This window comes from Nilaparvata lugens, chromosome 11 (assembly GCF_014356525.2).
Source record: "Nilaparvata lugens isolate BPH chromosome 11, ASM1435652v1, whole genome shotgun sequence".
NCBI classification, from domain to species: Eukaryota; Metazoa; Arthropoda; class Insecta; order Hemiptera; family Delphacidae; genus Nilaparvata; species Nilaparvata lugens.
In genome coordinates, this window is record NC_052514.1 from 14,191,656 (window position 1) to 14,210,368 (window position 18,713).

Genomic DNA, 18,713 nt, shown 5'->3' on the forward strand with positions numbered 1-18,713 from the left:
CCAGATTATATTTATACATTGTTGAATAACGATCTGGTAGCGTTGTGGAGCTGGAAAAGGATACTGCTATCAGCTTTGTCGAATGATAGATAGGATAGCAAGACCAATGTTAATCAAATACTGACATTATAACGTGGACCGCACTATATCTAAAGTTATCTATCTCTTCGCAAATGAACTATCACTTTCAAAATTGCATTCAATTAACATTATAATTGACTGATATTTCTTATCTTGTAAAATTGGTTGAATAATTAAAAAGACTGTCATATTATGTAGATAAATGAATAAGCCAGTACATATGGCAACATATATGAATATAAAACACTGAATGTGTGAAAACCCTGATCTAATCCAATCAATGACTGCGTACAGACTTAAGAACCACGAACACGCGCATTTTGCTTTTTATAAGCTGATGCTATGCTTATTGTATCATTCTGTAATCTGTATGTGTATAGAAACAGTAAGATAATACTATCTATGATAAGTATTGCATCAGCTGGTGTGATGTGAAATGTGCGTGTTCGTGGCTCATAAGTCTGTAGGAACCTTATTATAATATTAATCATTGATACATCAATGATTAAATTTTTGAAGGAAAACATGCTCTTTTTTCAAGTGAAAGGTTTATTTGATTCACAATTTTCAATATTTACAATCTTTGGTTCTTTGACTATACTCAATACAACAGTTTTCTTCAAACAATGATTTGTTTTTTGGAACCTATAAATCACCGAAATATCATCACAAATCAGGTAAATGATATGAAAAACACTTATCCCTGCAACACTAGCGTTAGATACTTCCCAACAAATTGTCTGTGTTTGGCAGAAGTTCTATGTTTTGGAAGTTCGCAGACACTTTCGGCTGTAATCTATCACATGTTGAAGGAAGGTATAGAAGTTGGAGAAGAGGAAAAACCGTTTGAAATATGTATGGGCTTCAGTAGAAGACAGGTTTCCTTGTTATTTCGCTCAAGATTACCAAGAAGAGATGGGTGATGGATGAAATTTCCACGTCACATTTATTCAACAGTAATTTTACAAAATGTGGTAACTCTTCATCGAGTTCAAAGTTGACAGTGAAGTTCATCATGAAGGCACTTGTCTATTACAAACACCATAAAGTCCATGATACAATTTTTAAAGGTCGAATGTATTGACTTAGGTGTGTAGGTTATCCGGCTGTTGTACGGCAAAGAAGAAGCTACTTTATAAAGATGTACAGTTGGAAAGGATGTTTGCATTGACTTTCTCAAGAAGAAACAGAACATGTATTGGAATCATATTAAAAGCCTGACTGAGAGTATTTGCACGCAGCAACATGAATAATCCGATGGATTTATTAAGAAACAGAAAACTGTTATCCATAGCGTAGAAAAATACGGAGTTAGAGAACGTTCAGGTATCAATAGAATACATAAATTAATATTAGTTTTGACTCTAGTAAGAATCTTGTGAATTTAGGACAATCATAGAAGTACAAAATACCCTCAGATTCTAAGAGAATTGGATTGATTATTCTTTAACAAATCACACTTCAGACGACTAATCAATTCAATCAGCTCCTCAATTTATCCAAAACACATTCAACTTTCTGTTCGGTCCGAATTAAGGTACGTACAGATTTAGGTACGCGCCGCGAACATGAGCAATTCACTTTTAATCAGCTGATGCCAAGCTTTTTATATCTGTATCTTACCGGTTCTGTAAAAATACAGATATAGTCAACTGATTAAAATGGAATTGCTCATGATCGCGTATATCTGTACGCACCTTTAGAGAAGAACATTATGTTCGAAAAGATAGTCAACAATAATATTAAAAACCTATATTTATCAGAAAAATGCGATAGGAGGTGATACTCTTAGAGTTTTTAACAATGTATTGCACAGAAAGGCTTTACAAAGTTGAATTTTAATTACTTCAAATTCAATTCATCATTCTACACGATTCTCTCATGATAAATACCTCTCGTGTTTTCAATAAAAATCACAACCTAATTCTACACAGAATAATCGTGATGGAGTGTTACTGTTTTTGGTAATCTTTACTATCACTATCATTTTCAAAGTAATCTTGATATTCATCTTTATATGGGGCATCGTTCAAGTCATAATCATAGGTTGCTTCTCCTTTATGTTGATCATAGTCGTTCAAAATAGGTTTCTCACTATTGTCTGTTCCATTAATTTGCGTGAGTTTATGATTTGAATCGTCATAGTTCCCTACAACTTCAACCGAACTGTCAGTTATCACTTGATTGGAATCACTAATTGTATTATTAGCATTGTTACCAGGAGCTGTTAAAAGTCTATATTGGTATCTCGTGGACTCACTGGTCGATTCGACAAAGCGGTTATCGTCTTTTAATGCTGCAACGTTGTCATAACCTACGAGTTGGCTACCGTTTTTGTCATTGGATTCGGCACGAAAAGTTTCTTCATTTGAATCAACTGGAGCAGATTCACTACCCCCGGTGTTATTGTTTCCTGAGCTGGAATCCCCTGATTGTCTCACAGTATCCAGTAAGAAATTCTCAGTTTTATGCGAATTGCCATCCCCATTCACAGGGAACTCTTCCTCTTCATAATAATTGTATGTTCTATTGAATTCACTATCATATCTTTGCGACTGCGGAATTGAGTTAGAGTTATCTGCGCTTTTGTCTTCTTCTTTTGTTCTACCACTGGTGGATACGTATTCATTATCCGTCGTCTTATTTTTGCTCGAATTTTCTTCTCCATTATTGTAGGATGCTGGAGGCAGATCGTCAAAGTCGTAGTCAAGAAAAGGAGCATCCAAAATGTCGTCCTCGATTATCGTTGAATTGATCTTCTCGGGCGTTTTGGTTGGAGAAGCCGTTGTGTTCAAAGACGAATCACCTGAAACAAGAAAGAAATTGAATAGAAATGAATGGGATGGAGGAACTCTGAATAGATTATTTTTGTCAGTGGATGATATAAAAAACTCCATTATTCGATCATCGTTTTATCTATGAAAATTTGGGGGTGAATTGAATAGCTTTCTTATGAATTGTCACAATGAGTCAATATATTTCAATTAATCTCCTCCAAATTGAATTTCTTGTGATATTAGGTCTTCAAAATTCTTTAATTTCAATTATTAACGTTTCCTCTATCCGAAAACTTGGATGCTATATCGCTATGTGACTAAAATAATATTTGTTAGTCTTGGGTAGAAACTGATTGCGACCTACTTCTACATTCTAGTTCTTGAAATCAATAACTCAAACTAAAAAAAATATTTTTTATTCTCCATTCTGTATTGATTTATACAATAAGTGCATTATTAAAATGATAGGGAGAGAAAAAAAAGGGTTACCTTGAGTTATTCATTATATCAAATATTCCTCTCCCAAATTTAGATAAGCACATGGTCCGAATTTTTTTTTTATTTATTTACAATGCAAATTACACTAATGTAATAACATTGTAAGATGAAATAATAAGATAGTTCTTGTGCTATTTTTCTTCCAAATTTATAGGTGACAAAGTCCAAGATAAGGTTAGAATTTCACTTGTACAATTTTTATAAAATTTTAGTCCAAAATAAACATAAAAAACTATAAATTTTGAATTTAGATGGCTTGAATTAATAAATTACTTAGGATAAGTCTTGTTGTTGTTCACTTCACAAAATTCTCAGAATATTCATATGCTACACTTCTCATCCATTGTGTGACTTCTAGGCCATAAATAATGTAACTTGAATTTTCTCCGTGTTGGAGAGTACTCAATTTTTCATACTAATAGTATTCTCTTCACTGAATAGTATTCTCTTCACTGAATACTGGATCCTCGATTCTAACACTGAATTTGGAGAGTAAAAATCGAGTATTTTGATAAGTCTACCTATCTGATGACTTCTGATGCTTTTATTATTCGATTATTACACTTTTCTCAATAATTTAAAAAAACTTGATTTGATTATAAAATATTACCGTACATGAAATAATGATATTGAACATTAAAACTCGACAATATCTTTCTAAGCTTCATTTCTTCCGATGAACATTCCATATTATCAAAATGTATCATATTAACGTTTCAAACTCTTCAGGAAGTACTTGCATTACAATTCAATATTTGGAACGTGTTCGAAATTCATGGAAAATTTCAGTCAGTTCTGTCTGCTGAGAATTTTTTCTATACTGCGAGAATATGAATGCTTTATTGATACCTTTGACATCACACTGAAGAGGTAAACGACGGTGATCTACAAACATGATCATGAGACCTCCACTGCAAACTCCATGAGATCCTTGAGGGCCGCTGTTGAAAAATGCTACTGTCATTGTTTTGAGAGGAAGGAGAGTTTGTTAGAGTGAGAAGAGCAAGAACAGCTTTTGTCTTTCCAGCACAGAAAAGATTGGTTGTAAATTGTGTTATTATGAATGGATGAACTATAGCTCAAGAAGCCTTGTTAGGAAAGGGTTTCAGCTCTTAATTCGATTTCAAAGATCGTAAATTTATTTCTCCAACTCAATAGATATCATCATTTGTTGGGAATGGAACATTTCAATTTCAATTGTATCTGTCAGGTTTTTATACGAGATGATCAATAACTTTATCATAGTTTCATTCAGTTAACTATAACTGTAGATAGAGCTCAGAAAAAGTGTGCTCAAAATTAATAATATTTTATAATATTCATGAAAATCGTAGGACGATTGTATTGAAAAGTTATGTTGGATGAAGATCAAAGGGTAAGAACACTTTTCAAATGCTGCTTTTCAAGCAGGGAGAAATATTTCATTCAGCCTTATAAAGGAAATTATAGCTAAATGCTGTTCTCCATGTTGTTTAAAGCTTCTTTCGATTCTATCGTAGCTCATGATATTTTCGAAACTCTAAAAAAATACTAAAATTCAAGACTCACTCATGGCTCTCTTCTGATACGCTGCTATGGGAAGAGGTGGATTCCAAAATGCTTGCCTTCCGATGCCGGTCCTGAAATTGAAATTTAAATTGGTTCAAGATGGAACACTAGATAAAGCTAGTAACGTATGAAAACATACGTAGTTACTGAGAGAGATTTTTGATTGAGCTTCATGTTTAGAAAAGAGAAGGTATTTTACGGGAGAATTTTAAATTAAATTACGAGAAGGTCGATCGTAACCCAGAAACCCACCAACATTTATGAGTTTCTACCAAAGTTATGACATTGCCGCTCTACATCTAGAATTAATATTATCATGGGCAACACAATTGGAAAATCAGATTGATGTCAATGATATAGTTTTCAAAAAAAGTTTGAAAACTGGAGAATCTAATATCATCATTGATGATTTATATTTTTTTTTTAAAGCATGATGCAAGGGATCGTTAGTAATCAGAGTTTTATCATCTTGATATGATATTCAATGATCTGTAATATCATTTTGGGATGGAATTTGTCATGTAAGTGATATCATTGAATAGAACTCGACTTGATTTGATTTGATAGTCCCACCTCTTCCAATTCATTGATTTTTGTCCTAGAAAATTATTTACGATTTCGACGGTAACTATGAATCTTCTCTGGGGAGAGAGACTTGATCGAGTTAGACCTATATTGAAAAATAAGTTCAATAAACAACTCTAACCTCAAATTTGATGTTATCCCCTTCGGATAAACGTTCAAATGGACAACCATGTGATTATCTGATCCTTGTGAGTCCATTTGTTGTCCATTGCTAGTGTCTGGGTTGCGAGGACTCCATTCATCATTCAACGGTTTTTCATCGTATTTAATCGGAAGTCCTATCCCTTCATCCTGTTGGTAACCTGAAATTCAAAATCCATTGTAAACCGGATTTTCAATTCATAGCCTATTTTTTTTGCAATAATAATGTGGAAGATCGATTTACTGTTTTTTAAATGCAATATTTTTTGTATTGATACATAAATCAATTATGATATGCAATACTCATTATCCAGATACAAATAATCAAGTCAAGTTAATCTTAAAAAATGCATCATTTCTCCTGTCATTTCACACATCACATTGGAAGTATTGTACTTGTATTGTATTGTATATAAATTACACTTTTTTGTTGTCAATCCATCCATCGTAGTTTATGATTACAAGGACCATATTGAGATCTATGTATTATAATTATTTATTGTTGGCTGAGAAATGAGAGCAATAAAATATTGATAGAAGGTCTATTCATAATAATTATATCGCACGTAACCAAAAATCAAGACAATGATTGGCAATTAACAACAAATTTAATCTTAAACGATTCAATGTAGAATATTTATGATATTGCTGTCCTAAATCTCTCCTCATATTGCTGGGTCTCTCCTCATTTATGATAATGTGTATGCAATGGTGTGACTTTGAAAATGGAAAATTTGTAAATTGAGAGTTTGTCTACAGATCATAAAATTATATTTTACAATCATGGAATTATGAAATTAAACATAAACTCAAGAAGCTTACATAGACAAAGCTTGACAGACTATTAAAGAATATGAAATAAATTGAAAAAATATTGTTGATATTTATAAACTTGACATGGCTGTTGTGCGGTTACCTTGTTCGCTGTCCATTGTCATTGGATAGATGTCAAGTGTGACGCTGACAGGCTTCTTCTTCCCAAAACCTGATTGATGATACTTCTGTCTCCCTGATGATCCATTCTGTTTGAAGAGAGCAACAGTATGAGAAGGCGAGTGATTAGGATTCAGCGATATTCCTTGACGCACAGGATTTCTGTCATGAGGTGGTTTGGGGAAGTACTGATTTGGTTTACCAGATATTGGTCGGATATTGTTCATGAACATAGATCCTGGAGGCCTTAATGGTCTCGGAGCAGCGAGTTGGTTGATTTCTGATGGATCCAATGGTCGGAACTTGGCAAAAGGGTCCGGCTCTGTTGTGTTTGCTATGAACATGAAAGGATGCATTGGAGGTGGCACCAATGTCTCAACCAATCCTGACGCTCCAGTTCTCAGATCTTCTGGCTCAATTGGCATCCTATAAGTTCCCGAAATCCTCATACCTCGTTTTCTATTCACACGTTTTGGAGGAGGCTGATAGGTGGGCTCTTTCCAATTGAAATTTGTGTTGCTTGGTGGCTTCAACCTTGTAACCTTTGCGGCTGAAGAGGTTGTCAACAAATCTTCAAAACTATCCTCTTCTTTTTCTCCCTCCTCATTCTGAAAACTTTCCAGAGACGTAATTGTAGCTTGAGTCGTTGTTGTCGTTGTTGTGGTTCTCTGAAGCCTGGGTAGACTTGTGCTTGTAGTCAAATACTTCACAATGTCTTTCATACTTTTGATCTCCCTGTTGTTCTTGTAAGGGTCTAACTGTGCATAAGCATCGGAGAACACAGGTATAGGTGTGAACTGATAATGAGGAGGATTCGAATCTTCACCATCAGTGTTTGGAGTCGGCGCAAATGGTTTATCAGATCTGCCAAAAGCACTATAAGTTTGAGGTAAACCTGTCTCGACCCTTTTACTGTATGGGTTGAAGTATTTCCTCAGTGTTGTCATAGTTTGGAGGTTTTTCTTGCCATGATCTACTCTATCAATAGGAGGCTGTCTGAAGCGATCAATCCTCGGTGGTCCTCCATAGAAATGGTAGCGAGTCTCAAAATTGTCGCTTCTTCTGGCGAATTGATATGGGTCAGCACCAAGGGGTGGTGGAGGGTACATACGATTACTAAAACGTCTTCGTATTCTTGTTCCCCACATTGGTTCCGAATAGTTTCTCAAATAATACTCCCCATTCTGCTTCTGCAAAATATAGTAACCAAGAGATTGAGGGTCATGTTTCCCATCAACAAAGTAATCTTTCACGTACTGTGTCCTGTGTCTCTTCAGTGATTCAATAGGAAATAGCTGAGTTCTAGCTGTTCTCACCTTATCATTATTTTCTTTACTGTTTTCTGATTTTTCTTCGTTTGCTACTTCGGTTGTCACAATATCCGTTATATTTACAACTGTTGTTACAGATGGTTCTGAAGCAGTATCATTGATCTCTTCCACTGTTCCTTGGATATCAGGTGCCTCTGAAGCTCTAGCATCAACTACAAACAAATCTTGTCTGTGCCTCGTTAGATGTAGAACTGGTGTTGATTTCAAGTTGGATGAATTCGTTGATACATCTAGCAAGGTGAGTCCAACCTGTGGAAATATGGTGGGATAATTGAATTACTTACTATCAAAGAAACAACATTAATTCAATCACTCAACAACATAATCTGTAAACAAATTAAAGTATAGCATTGCCTCGTAATAAACATTCATAATGAACCATCATAATAATCGAAATGAAATTTATAATAACCAACATCATAATCATTTATTTATTTCATTGACAATCACAAATCATAATTACAATATAATATGATTGAGAGAAGACAACAGGCATAGCCAAAAACATTCTTCTCCCAAATTTTTACAAATAAAAGTTTCAAAACAGAATGAGGTTATAATTTCACTTTTCACTTCAAAAAGTCCAATTTCTACTTCAAAACTAATGACTTAGCTGAGAATTTTAAATTTTGATATTTGAAAACTAATTAAAAACGAAAATATTTCACTCAAATCTCTACAAATTGGAAATTTTTGAGTAATTTGCAAAATTTTGAGTTAGAAAAGAAACACAACTTCAACTTATTATCATAAGGGAACGACTATGGTAAATTTGTTCATACTCGTATTCAAATTCTCAATATGAAGTTCATACAGACCTAGAGAGTATAATATCTCCAAAAAAATATGGGAAATATTTTTCGAGAGAAATTCATAGCAACTTTAGACAGAATGTAAGATACATAACTATTTTCGGGAGAAATAGTTCTGGTGAATTAATTGGGTCAAACTTCGCGAGATTCACAGTAGGATAATGAGGGAGTAGACCCTACTTCTTTTTCTGAATTCATTTCTCGATGAATTCTCAATTATAATAAGTGCTCTTCAAAAGTTGAAAAGTTCGAGTTTTGCTGCTCGACTCAATTCTTCGAAGCACTTTTTTCATTCAAGAAAAAGTTTTTTCGAATGCTATACTTTCTCGAAATTCATGAACAGAATCGAAATCGTGGTGGAATATATAGAACTTTTGGCATCAAGTCTCAATGTCTTTTTCTTCCCATTGGTTGTTCACATATTCATCGAAAGTGTTCTTTGAAAATATCAGGCAAGTCCTTCTCCCAATTCTTATGTTATAATTATCCCTGAATTGATGATTACATAACAAACCTGTTCTATACTTCAAAAACAATATCGGGGGACCGAGCTTTGCTCTGCAGTGTAAAAGCATAGAAAATTTGTAACGAAAGATTGAATTTATACTTTATATATTTTATGTATTCATTTTTTCAGTCGTACAATTATTTTTACATGAGGAGGCACAACAGGCTTATACTCAAAACTGTCCATTTTCAAATTTATACTATAGTCCAAATTTATACTTATATAATATTTTATGTATTCATTTTCTCAGTCTTACAATTATTTTTACATGAGGAGGCACAACAGGCTCATGCTCAAAACTGTCCCTTTTCAAATTTATACTACAGTCCAAATCAAAATCTAGGTTAAGCTACTATCACCCATCAAAATAACAATTTATCCATATTTCAAAAAACTAACACAAATCAATTACAAATAGATATACTATGAATTCGATTTAGAATGATGTACTATGTTTGCTACAATATTTGTTAATATACTATGCACTATTCTACACTAACAGCATCTAGCTACTATTTTGGACTTTCTGTAGTAATCATGTTTTATAAAAAAAGAAATAAACGAAAATATGTTTTTCTTGCTGGATTTTTCTTCTCGTGAGATCAGCTGTATGATCCCACACATGCACTCGTTCACTCTCTTCCATTGCGGTATCGACAGACGACTAAATTTCCAGCTGTTTTTCCAAGAACGTATTTATCCTTTCAATGTCCTTCCGCGAGTTATCCCAGGGTTGAGACCTAGTGCAATCGAATTTTCATATCATAAACCTACTTTGTTCCAAATTTCGTGAGAATCGTTAGAGCCGTTTTCGAGATCCGGTAATAATAATATTAATAATAATAATAATAATATCCAGTGACCTGGCTGGCTCAGGTCTGGTGTCAGAGTTTTCAGGTCGCAACTGATCAATTTCAGGGCCTCTGACATGACCCAACGACTGCTTTTTAGGCAGCCGGGACCGACGGCTTAACGTGTCCATTCGAGATCCGGTCACATACAGATATATACACATTTAAACATCTAAATATATAAACAGAAATTGCTCGTTTAATAGTATATGATGTGGGTACATTTAAATGTATGTAGAATACTAACTACGCAATGCATATTATTAGTATATATAAACACTTATTAGTGCAAATGCCATGTTATCATTAAAGTGCAATACACAGTTGGTCCAACAAATCCGTAAGTTGCTGAATGCATAATCGAATGCATATGCATATAAGTGATAATATAAGTGATTCAACTTTAAAAACCTTTATAAAAATGACAAATTTTTTAGTTTGGTCCTTTGTAGAATGCTATCTTAACATGCAAGTAAGTTCACTCTTGTTCAATCACTCATCGACAAATCTATTGATACGGCTCAGAGACAGGGGATGTTTAGACGGAAAGTTACTGGCAGCTCGTGCTTTTCACTTTCCATCAAATCTATTCTGACTCGGAAAATGATATAAATTGGTGGAATGTGACATAAAGAGAAGTACTGGCTACCAGTAGCTTTCCGTCTCTAATTTCTCTGTCTACGAACAGCTCCAAGCTGAATATTGAATAAGAGGACTGTTTGTAACACGAGGACAGTCATGTTTGAATGCACTATATATGCATAGTTGCAACAAATTATTCAGCGTCTAGTTTCCAGTACAAGATTCATCTACATAAACATTGTATGCTTATTACCATACTAACTTGTAGTTCTCAGGGCGAGTATCATCCAACTATGCATCTAAAAATACCAGTATCATATAACGGCAAACATTCTGTAGATTACTAATTTTATGATAAAACAGTGCACACGTAAAAGAAAAAAGTTTTGTTTGCTATGCATGTATACTATCACAGTACTCGTTTCAACTCTTTCGATCAATCTCAGTGCAAGTGAAATCTAAGGCTGGCCACTAACGACACAAAATGCATGATGAACATGTGTGTGCTCATATCGTCATACATTGTTTATTTAATTTTTATTCATTTATTCGTTGATAGAATTACAAATCATATGAATATGATCGGGACAGAACAACAGGCATAGCCCAAAACTATTCTGTTCCCAAAATATTTGATAAATAATAAAATGTTCAAAAAAATAGGTTATGTTCTTACTGAAAAAATTTAAAGTTCAATTTCTGTCCAAAAATATATATGAGCTAGTTTGAATTTAGAATGATTAAAATACCAAAATTATAGTCAAATATTGCACTTAATATTACCGCACTTTGAATAAATTAAGCTATTTCAGAAAATTTTGAAGCCAAAAATATACACACAACTCTCCACTAGGCACAGCTGTTAGATACTTAGATATTGTTGTGACATCACAGTGGAAGGTTTCGAGCTGAATCTTTTGAGGTTAGGTTTATGTATCTTCGATTTTTTGTTGTTCATTTTTTCTTTACCGCTCTATTTGGGATCGAATTATTTTTGTATTATTATAATTTATAATTCTTTAGTGGATTATCTATCATTATTGGTTGTTTATTTTATATTAAAGTCTTCTGCAGATGAGAAACATACATGATGAACTTGGTGTTTGCATGATAAACATGCATGTACACACATGCACATACCATTAATGGCAAGCCTACATTAGTGCATCCATCTACATTGTATCTATGATTCCAAACATCAACAAACTATCAGTAAATTTGAATCGCATAATTTATAATAAGACTACCAACAGAATGCTTTGTTCGAATACATGCATCACTAATAATTTCATTCATTTATTTATGTATATATTTATCATTTACAATCAACTTAAGGACAAAGAAACAGACTACAGTCCAAAACTTCTTTTCATCCCAATTTCATAAAATAAATTTTTCAAATAACGGTTATGTGCGACTTTCCAATTCTTCACTAATTTCCACATTGAAACAAAACACAAACACTTGAAACAATTAATTTTGAATTTAGAAAGATTAAGATCCGAATTGATAACAGAATTCCTTCTACTTACCACTCAAAACTGTAAAATAAATATTAATTTGAAATATTTTGTTCCGAAAATTAAAAGGTCCCTACGTTTTTCAATCAATCTTGTTCTAATATGATCTTTTCCAACACAAGTATAATCTGAATTTCCAAATAAACACTGCGATCCTATTACCATACCAACATGTAGTTTTCATGCATTTATGTGTATCCCAGTACATCTCTGGTACATGTGAAACATGTATCTACACTAATCCAAATTCTCCACATATCGACAAACAATCTATAACTTAAGTTTCAATTTGTATAATAAGACTGTGCCAACACAAGGGTGTGTTTTAATGCATGTGTCTGAAAGCAGTGTGCATGTACGTGAGTGAGAGAATGCATAGGTTGTGTGTGAATGCATGCATATGTATGTATGCAAAGGTGGCGCTTACGACAAGGGCGACTCCTGTGACGACTGCCGAGAGAAAGAGCGCCCTGGTGTGTCTGCCTGGTGAGGGTGGGTCCAGTTTTTCATCGGGTGTTCGAGCGCGGTAAATGCCGAACATCTGTGGCACTGTTCCGCCGCTACTCCTTATCGACTTCGGCAGTGTTTCCACTTTCGCTTCTGACGTCATTTCTCATCCACTTACATGGTGTCTACCTGCAATAATATGAGTATTCGTTAAAAATGTTGAGGAGTAATGATAAGAATGGAGCTTTTAAATGTAGATATAAAATTAGAAATGAAAATGTTGCAATAACGAGAACTGATCATTTTTTTAAAGTTATGACGAGAATGAAGCTGTAATGTGAAATTGTAAAATATTGCAATAATGATAACGAATAAGCAATAATTTTTAATTGTAATTTTTCTACCTACAACGTGTCGACCTTGAATACGAGAGTATTTATTAAAAATGTCAATAATTTGTTATAAAAATGAGGCTTCCATGAGAAAATTAAAAATTATGCTAAAATGGAAGACGATGAACAATAATTAGAAACAGAGATTATGAGAATAAGAGAGATGAACCTGTGATGAGAAATAATAATGAAGATATAATGTTGAATGAGGACTAAAGGGCACAATATATTGGGAAATTAGAGCCAATAATAAGAAAGAGAGTGAGAGGCTAATTTCAAGAAACCATGGAAAAATACATGTAAAATGGTATGAGAACTTATAAAGAGACCGAGGCTGGAAATGAGAACTGTTAAACGATATGTTGCCGTTCACGATAACAGAAACGAATAAAATGTTGATTGGTCTATTTATTCATTTGGATGAAAGGTCTTGAAATCCTTATTTCATTTCATACGAAGGATTGGAGTACAATTAGTATTCAATGCATTAATGAGTATGAACAGGAGCAGAATCACGAAAATCAATACACAACTAGAATTGAATGCCTTTCCTTGAGATATGTGGATAAAAAAATGAATTCAGTTGAGCTAGAAGGATAGAACGTTGAAGAGAGGTGAAAAATGGATAATAAAAATGAAAGTTACGTTGGAAAAGGGCTAAATTTATTTATTTGAGAAGCCAGTAGCTACCACTTATGTCACTAATGAGAGCAGTGATTTCATTGAATAGAAATCAAATTAGAAATTCCTTTTGTCTTGATAATAATGTTGAAATAATAATATAAGTAGAAAAATGTTTTATGATATATGTTCAGTTCCGAGAACGCATTTGATATCAATTATCACAACAAACATCGACTACGGATTTAATTAATCTAATTCAATATTATCCATGATCTCTCTAGGGAGAACAGAGTTCAACACTAATGAGAGTTAATCAAATCTTTTTAATATTATCATTGAACAAAAATACTCTTCAATTATCCAACAAATTATGCTGCGGGATAGCAAGTATTTATGATGAATTTCACGTATTCTAGAAAAAATATATCCAACTCCAATCAAATATAGTAATGACAGTAATAAATGGGCAACAGCACAAAGACAAGCATGGCGAGTTCACTCGGGATTATTCAATTCACTATTAAATATGAACCACTACACTCTATTTTAAATCATTCCTGATTCCAGTTATAAAATCCACTCAACCCAGATGAATTGCGCGTGACTAAACAGGAATTTTGTACCTGACTTCAGAGAACTCCATAATGCTCTTGCATGTGCATACCCTTTTCATGGATAAATAGTACAAGGTGAAGTGAGAAGCTATTCTATGTAGTGGAATGAGCTATGATTGAAGTGAATTGTACTATTTCGTTTCAAATAGAACTCAACTACTGAATCAGTGCAAATTCAGTATCGTGTATTCCGGAGTAACAGAATCACTCCGCATACCTATTCCGACCTACTATATAGTTCAAACATCACCTGCTTTTGTTGTCTGGCCTCAAATAACCCGATAGCATTCGCATCAAAGAGTGTTGAAGCACTTTGAAACCCTGCAACGTAGTGGGTGGAACTAGAACTGGACGATGGAAATCTTCACAAAAGAGCAACGATCTGAGCAGTAAAAGAGATTTCAAATGAGAAAACCACTTGACTTTATCATACACGTTCCTGTTTTCTTCTCTTTACATATACGGCCAAATTTAGGTTGAGACCTGAAAAGGGAAGTCTTTTGAGAGTTGGAAAGAGTCGACTTGCCCCAAAGATCGTTGAAATGGGGTACAAGGGGCGGACCACAGCCCCCTAACGTGATGGATGGGCGACCTTTGATCACCTTTGCAAACAAGGTGCTTTGACTTATCACTCGGCTTTCAAAGGTTCTGTACAAGGGTTCCATAGTAGGCTCACTAGTCAGTCACAGACCTGACCAGTAATGTACTGTATTCACAAGAGAAACATTTTGAGTAAATTACTTTGTGAAAATTCAATAGAAACATGTTTTAAGACAAACTTGATCACTTTTAACAGAGCTTGTGATGGCTTAAAAAAGTATTGCCTGAAACTACAAAGCAAACCTGTCATTTCTCCTCGTCAGCTTGCCATTAGATATGGATTTCATGAGAAAATTTGTTACTTGCGAACCAGATGAATTTTTTTTTCAAAGGAGACAAAGCTCTTCTTTACCTTTGTCTTATCTGAGCTAATATGCAGTCATCAAGGACGATTATAAATGTTTCTTATACTGTCTTTGTTAAGAATGAGATCAATGTAACTTAAAACCCAATCAGTGAGTGCAAAATCTTTCTTACATTCAATAATGATGACAACATGTCGGCAATGGAGTGGAAATCCGGAATGTGCATATATTAGAGTTTGTAATAAATTGAAAATGCATTTCTAGTCAACCGAAGAGGATTCAAATGGATATTAATATTCTTTCGATTGTAGAAATCGAATTCTAGAATCCAGATCTTGGAGTAAATGAAAAATGGAAATTGGATGATAGTATTTGAAAATTGAGACATCATAGATCTCAAATTCCAGGATTAAGAAATAATTATATCAATAATACTCCTTGATCGATTTTTCTTTCAGTTTTATCGTATAACAATAAATGGTAAAGTATCTTTTCAAGGCATACATTTTTTTAAAAGCTGATTGGAAGCTGTATCGAGTTTGTTTTTTGAATTATGGATGTTATAATGAGAATGGCTTCGTGGTGGCGCTGATAAGTTGTCAATGAAATACAGGACATAAGTTGAGATCCAGGCATCTGCTACTTCCATTGTAACGGATGACCACCCTACAACTCGAACCTCGAACTCCTGTTTAGAGCCGAACTCCTTTAGATACCATTTATGAGATAGAAATCGCTTTTCGGTGGTTCGGAACACACCCAAGACCCAATGTTGTAGGTCTACAAACTCATCTCTCATCATCATCATCAGTTTCATCACCCTCGCACAAGCCTGGGGCTCATGCAAAGATGCAATATTGTGGTAGTTTATAATTCCGAAGCTGATTTTCAGCTAAAATGAACCTTGGCACTGTATTGCACATTTCGCTTGTGAAAATGCACACTATCTGTGTAATGGCACTAGAAGTAAAAAGATAGATTGTTGTAGGAACATTAATCTTTTCAAATTCCAGCAACTAAATTAACTTAACTTACTGCAAAACACTGCTGGATCTCAGTGTACTGAACAGCCATATTGTAAGCTGGAAAGCTACAATATAAATAATCTGGACATGAATAATAGCCAATTAGTCCACCAACCAACAGGAAATTTCTCCTTTAGTTCTATGGTGTGAATAACATGAAACCTACCTAATGATTCAATGTAATGATTGAAGGTTTTCTCAGATTATATTAAATTCAATCAAAGCTCGAAGTGAGGGTTTCAATGTAGCCAAGGTTTTTAACAAAGGAAGATAATCTCCATACCTAAAATATTTTTTAAGAACTATTGATGCTTTTTAGTCAATTTAATGTCATCTACTAAGTTTGTAATACATAACATGCATCTGATATGATTGCATGGTATAAGGGATGATGATGATGATGATGATGATGATGACGATGATGATGATGATGATGATGATGATGATGATGATGATGATGATGATGATGATGATTGAATAATAAATAATGTTTATTTCCAAAAAAAACTAAAACTACTACATCAATTACAGAAAATATTAGACAGATTACAATTACATACAATAGTTAGATACAATAAAAACTTCTTATAATGTGTCCTCTATATGTTTAGAGTTTTCTATGTGGAAATTGACCCACTCCACTATGGCGTACCATGTTCCAGATTATGGAGATGATGATGAAGATGATGATGATGATGATGATGATGATGATGATTATAATCAATAGAAACTTCGATGACGCTTACAAGAAGTCTCGAAATGAATTTAGTGTGATGCATTGATTGGGCCTGTTCCAGAATCATGGTATCCCGATACCGAAGTATCATCTTATATGGGAAAATATTATGATAAAGCTGGTTGAAAGCGCTGTCGAGTTTGTTTCCCGAATAATAGATGTTAACAATGGGTCACTCTTGGCTAGCCGCATGGAAAAGTGAGCGAAAGTGCTTTGTGTACTTTTGATATGTTTGAAAACGTGTGAAGAGTTGATAATTTACTCATCAGGGTAAAGCTACTCGAGCTTGAAAAGATAAGTAATCCAAACATGCCAAACAAATTGAAATTGTCAGAGGCAGGTGGAAGCCAAGATGAAATTAAATACAAAAATAAGAAACATAGAATAGGGATGGCATTGAGAAGATAATTAACCAATTGATTAGTTCATACATTCAATCAATATTATTTCAAAGGTTTAATGAATCTTGTAATAAGCATGATAATATTTGTATATTTTCTATGATAATAATCGTATTGCTTTTATTGGTGATGAGTCACAAAAAATCTTCCTCGCCTAATATAAATATTTCAGTCATCAATAGACCAAAGACTTACTATTTTCAAATATTTCTTTCAGGATAACCAGTTGATCGTATTGATCCAAAAATACCCTACACGAATGATTTGACTGCAACTCTCAAGTTATTATTATTGTTTGTAGTATTAAAAAAATGAATTATTATCTTAAATGTATGTATTTTGTGACTTTAATCTGTTATTTTATAATGGAAACTTTACGAAAAAATACCAAGGGTACTATGATGTTATTTTATACATAATTTCAAATAATTATTCCCACGAAGAACGTATCATTGTTGGAAAATCTGTATCAGTGATGCTTGAATTTGCCTACATGACTGCATCTATTGATAATATTTTAGACTTGTGATCTAACTCAGAACTTGGTGTTATGAACCTCATCCTGTTCTGAATCCAACATTTCTCAGGTACATCATAATATTTCATTCATCCATTATAAAAAATCTTCTCAAATTTATCACTCTCATAGAAGAGATACAGAAAAGAAACAAATTGTCAACTCGAAAATTTCATTCTAGACAAGAATGCTTTTCTCCATAGCTCTATTCTAGTATTGATACTCATCCTTATTCCAAATCTTCTTTTGGATGTTATTCAAGAGAATGATACTATTTGAACGAGCTACGAGACTGACAAAGATATCAGAAATGAAAAGCTTGGTTTATATGTCGTCTGGAAACTAGAAGAAATGATTTTTCAAGAAATCTTGTACAAAGTATGGTGGACAAAGAAATACTCACATTTAACGTTGGATTAACTCAGTGTATAGTAGTAAAATTTTTCCTCAAGGTGTCTGATAACATTTTCTTCCACGTTAAGATACAACAGCACAGTCCAATGTAAATTTTGAATAGTCTCCACGAAAAGATTGAACACCAACGAGAAGTATTTTGAAGAAAATAGAAATTATCACAACCAAACCAACCACTTCATACGTTACTACAGAACTGACGATGATGAAATGATATGAAGCTGATGAATGCTCCAGGATGTAGCGATGAGGGGGAGGGAGGGAACGTTGAGTCTAAGAGAGAGCTAAGAAAAGCTAAGATATTCAGTATCCTCAACTAGAGTTGGTTAGTAAATGTGTGTTCAAGACACAGTCGTTATGTGGGCTATTTTTCCATGCTCTGTTTGGTTTTCCCGAAGCTGTGTGTTTGCCTAAGACATGCAACACTCTCTTATCCTTCGATCTCTTCTCAAACTTTTCTTCTCGTGTCAC

The 18,713-nt window shown here is 33.8% G+C and overlaps 1 protein-coding gene across 2 annotated transcripts; it reads right to left on the reverse strand.

Annotated features, from left to right (window-relative positions):
- Window positions 1–672: 672 nt before the first annotated feature.
- LOC111056376 lies at window positions 673–18,469 on the reverse strand. 2 transcript variants are annotated; one of them, XM_039437629.1, is made up of 7 exons: window positions 18,232–18,469; window positions 12,595–12,803; window positions 6,547–8,143; window positions 5,611–5,791; window positions 4,905–4,975; window positions 4,206–4,297; window positions 2,698–2,887 (listed from the first exon to the last, which is right to left on the reverse strand). In XM_039437629.1, exons 2-6 carry the CDS (start codon window positions 12,775–12,777, stop codon window positions 4,254–4,256), a joined length of 2,076 nt encoding a protein of 691 aa, XP_039293563.1. In that variant the 5' UTR covers window positions 12,778–12,803; window positions 18,232–18,469; the 3' UTR covers window positions 2,698–2,887; window positions 4,206–4,253. The 2 variants fall into 2 exon arrangements, with proteins under 2 accessions (XP_039293562.1, XP_039293563.1); XM_039437628.1 differs by lacking the exon at window positions 4,206–4,297 and having other exon boundaries at window positions 673–2,887.
- Between the last annotated feature and the right edge of the window lie 244 nt (window positions 18,470–18,713).

Bases quoted from the DNA above. Each gene is read 5' to 3' on its own strand.
- LOC111056376 (XM_039437628.1), bottom strand. From the start codon at position 12,777: ATGACGTCAGAAGCGAAAGTGGAAACACTGCCGAAGTCGATAAGGAGT. The intron at 4,976-5,610 runs GTTAGAGTTGTT...TTTCAATTTCAG, and splicing joins GGGATAACATCAAATTTGAG to GACCGGCATCGGAAGGCAAG. The intron at 2,888-4,904 runs GTGAGTCTTGAA...TTCTTGTTTCAG, and splicing joins GTATCAGAAGAGAGCCATGA to GTGATTCGTCTTTGAACACA.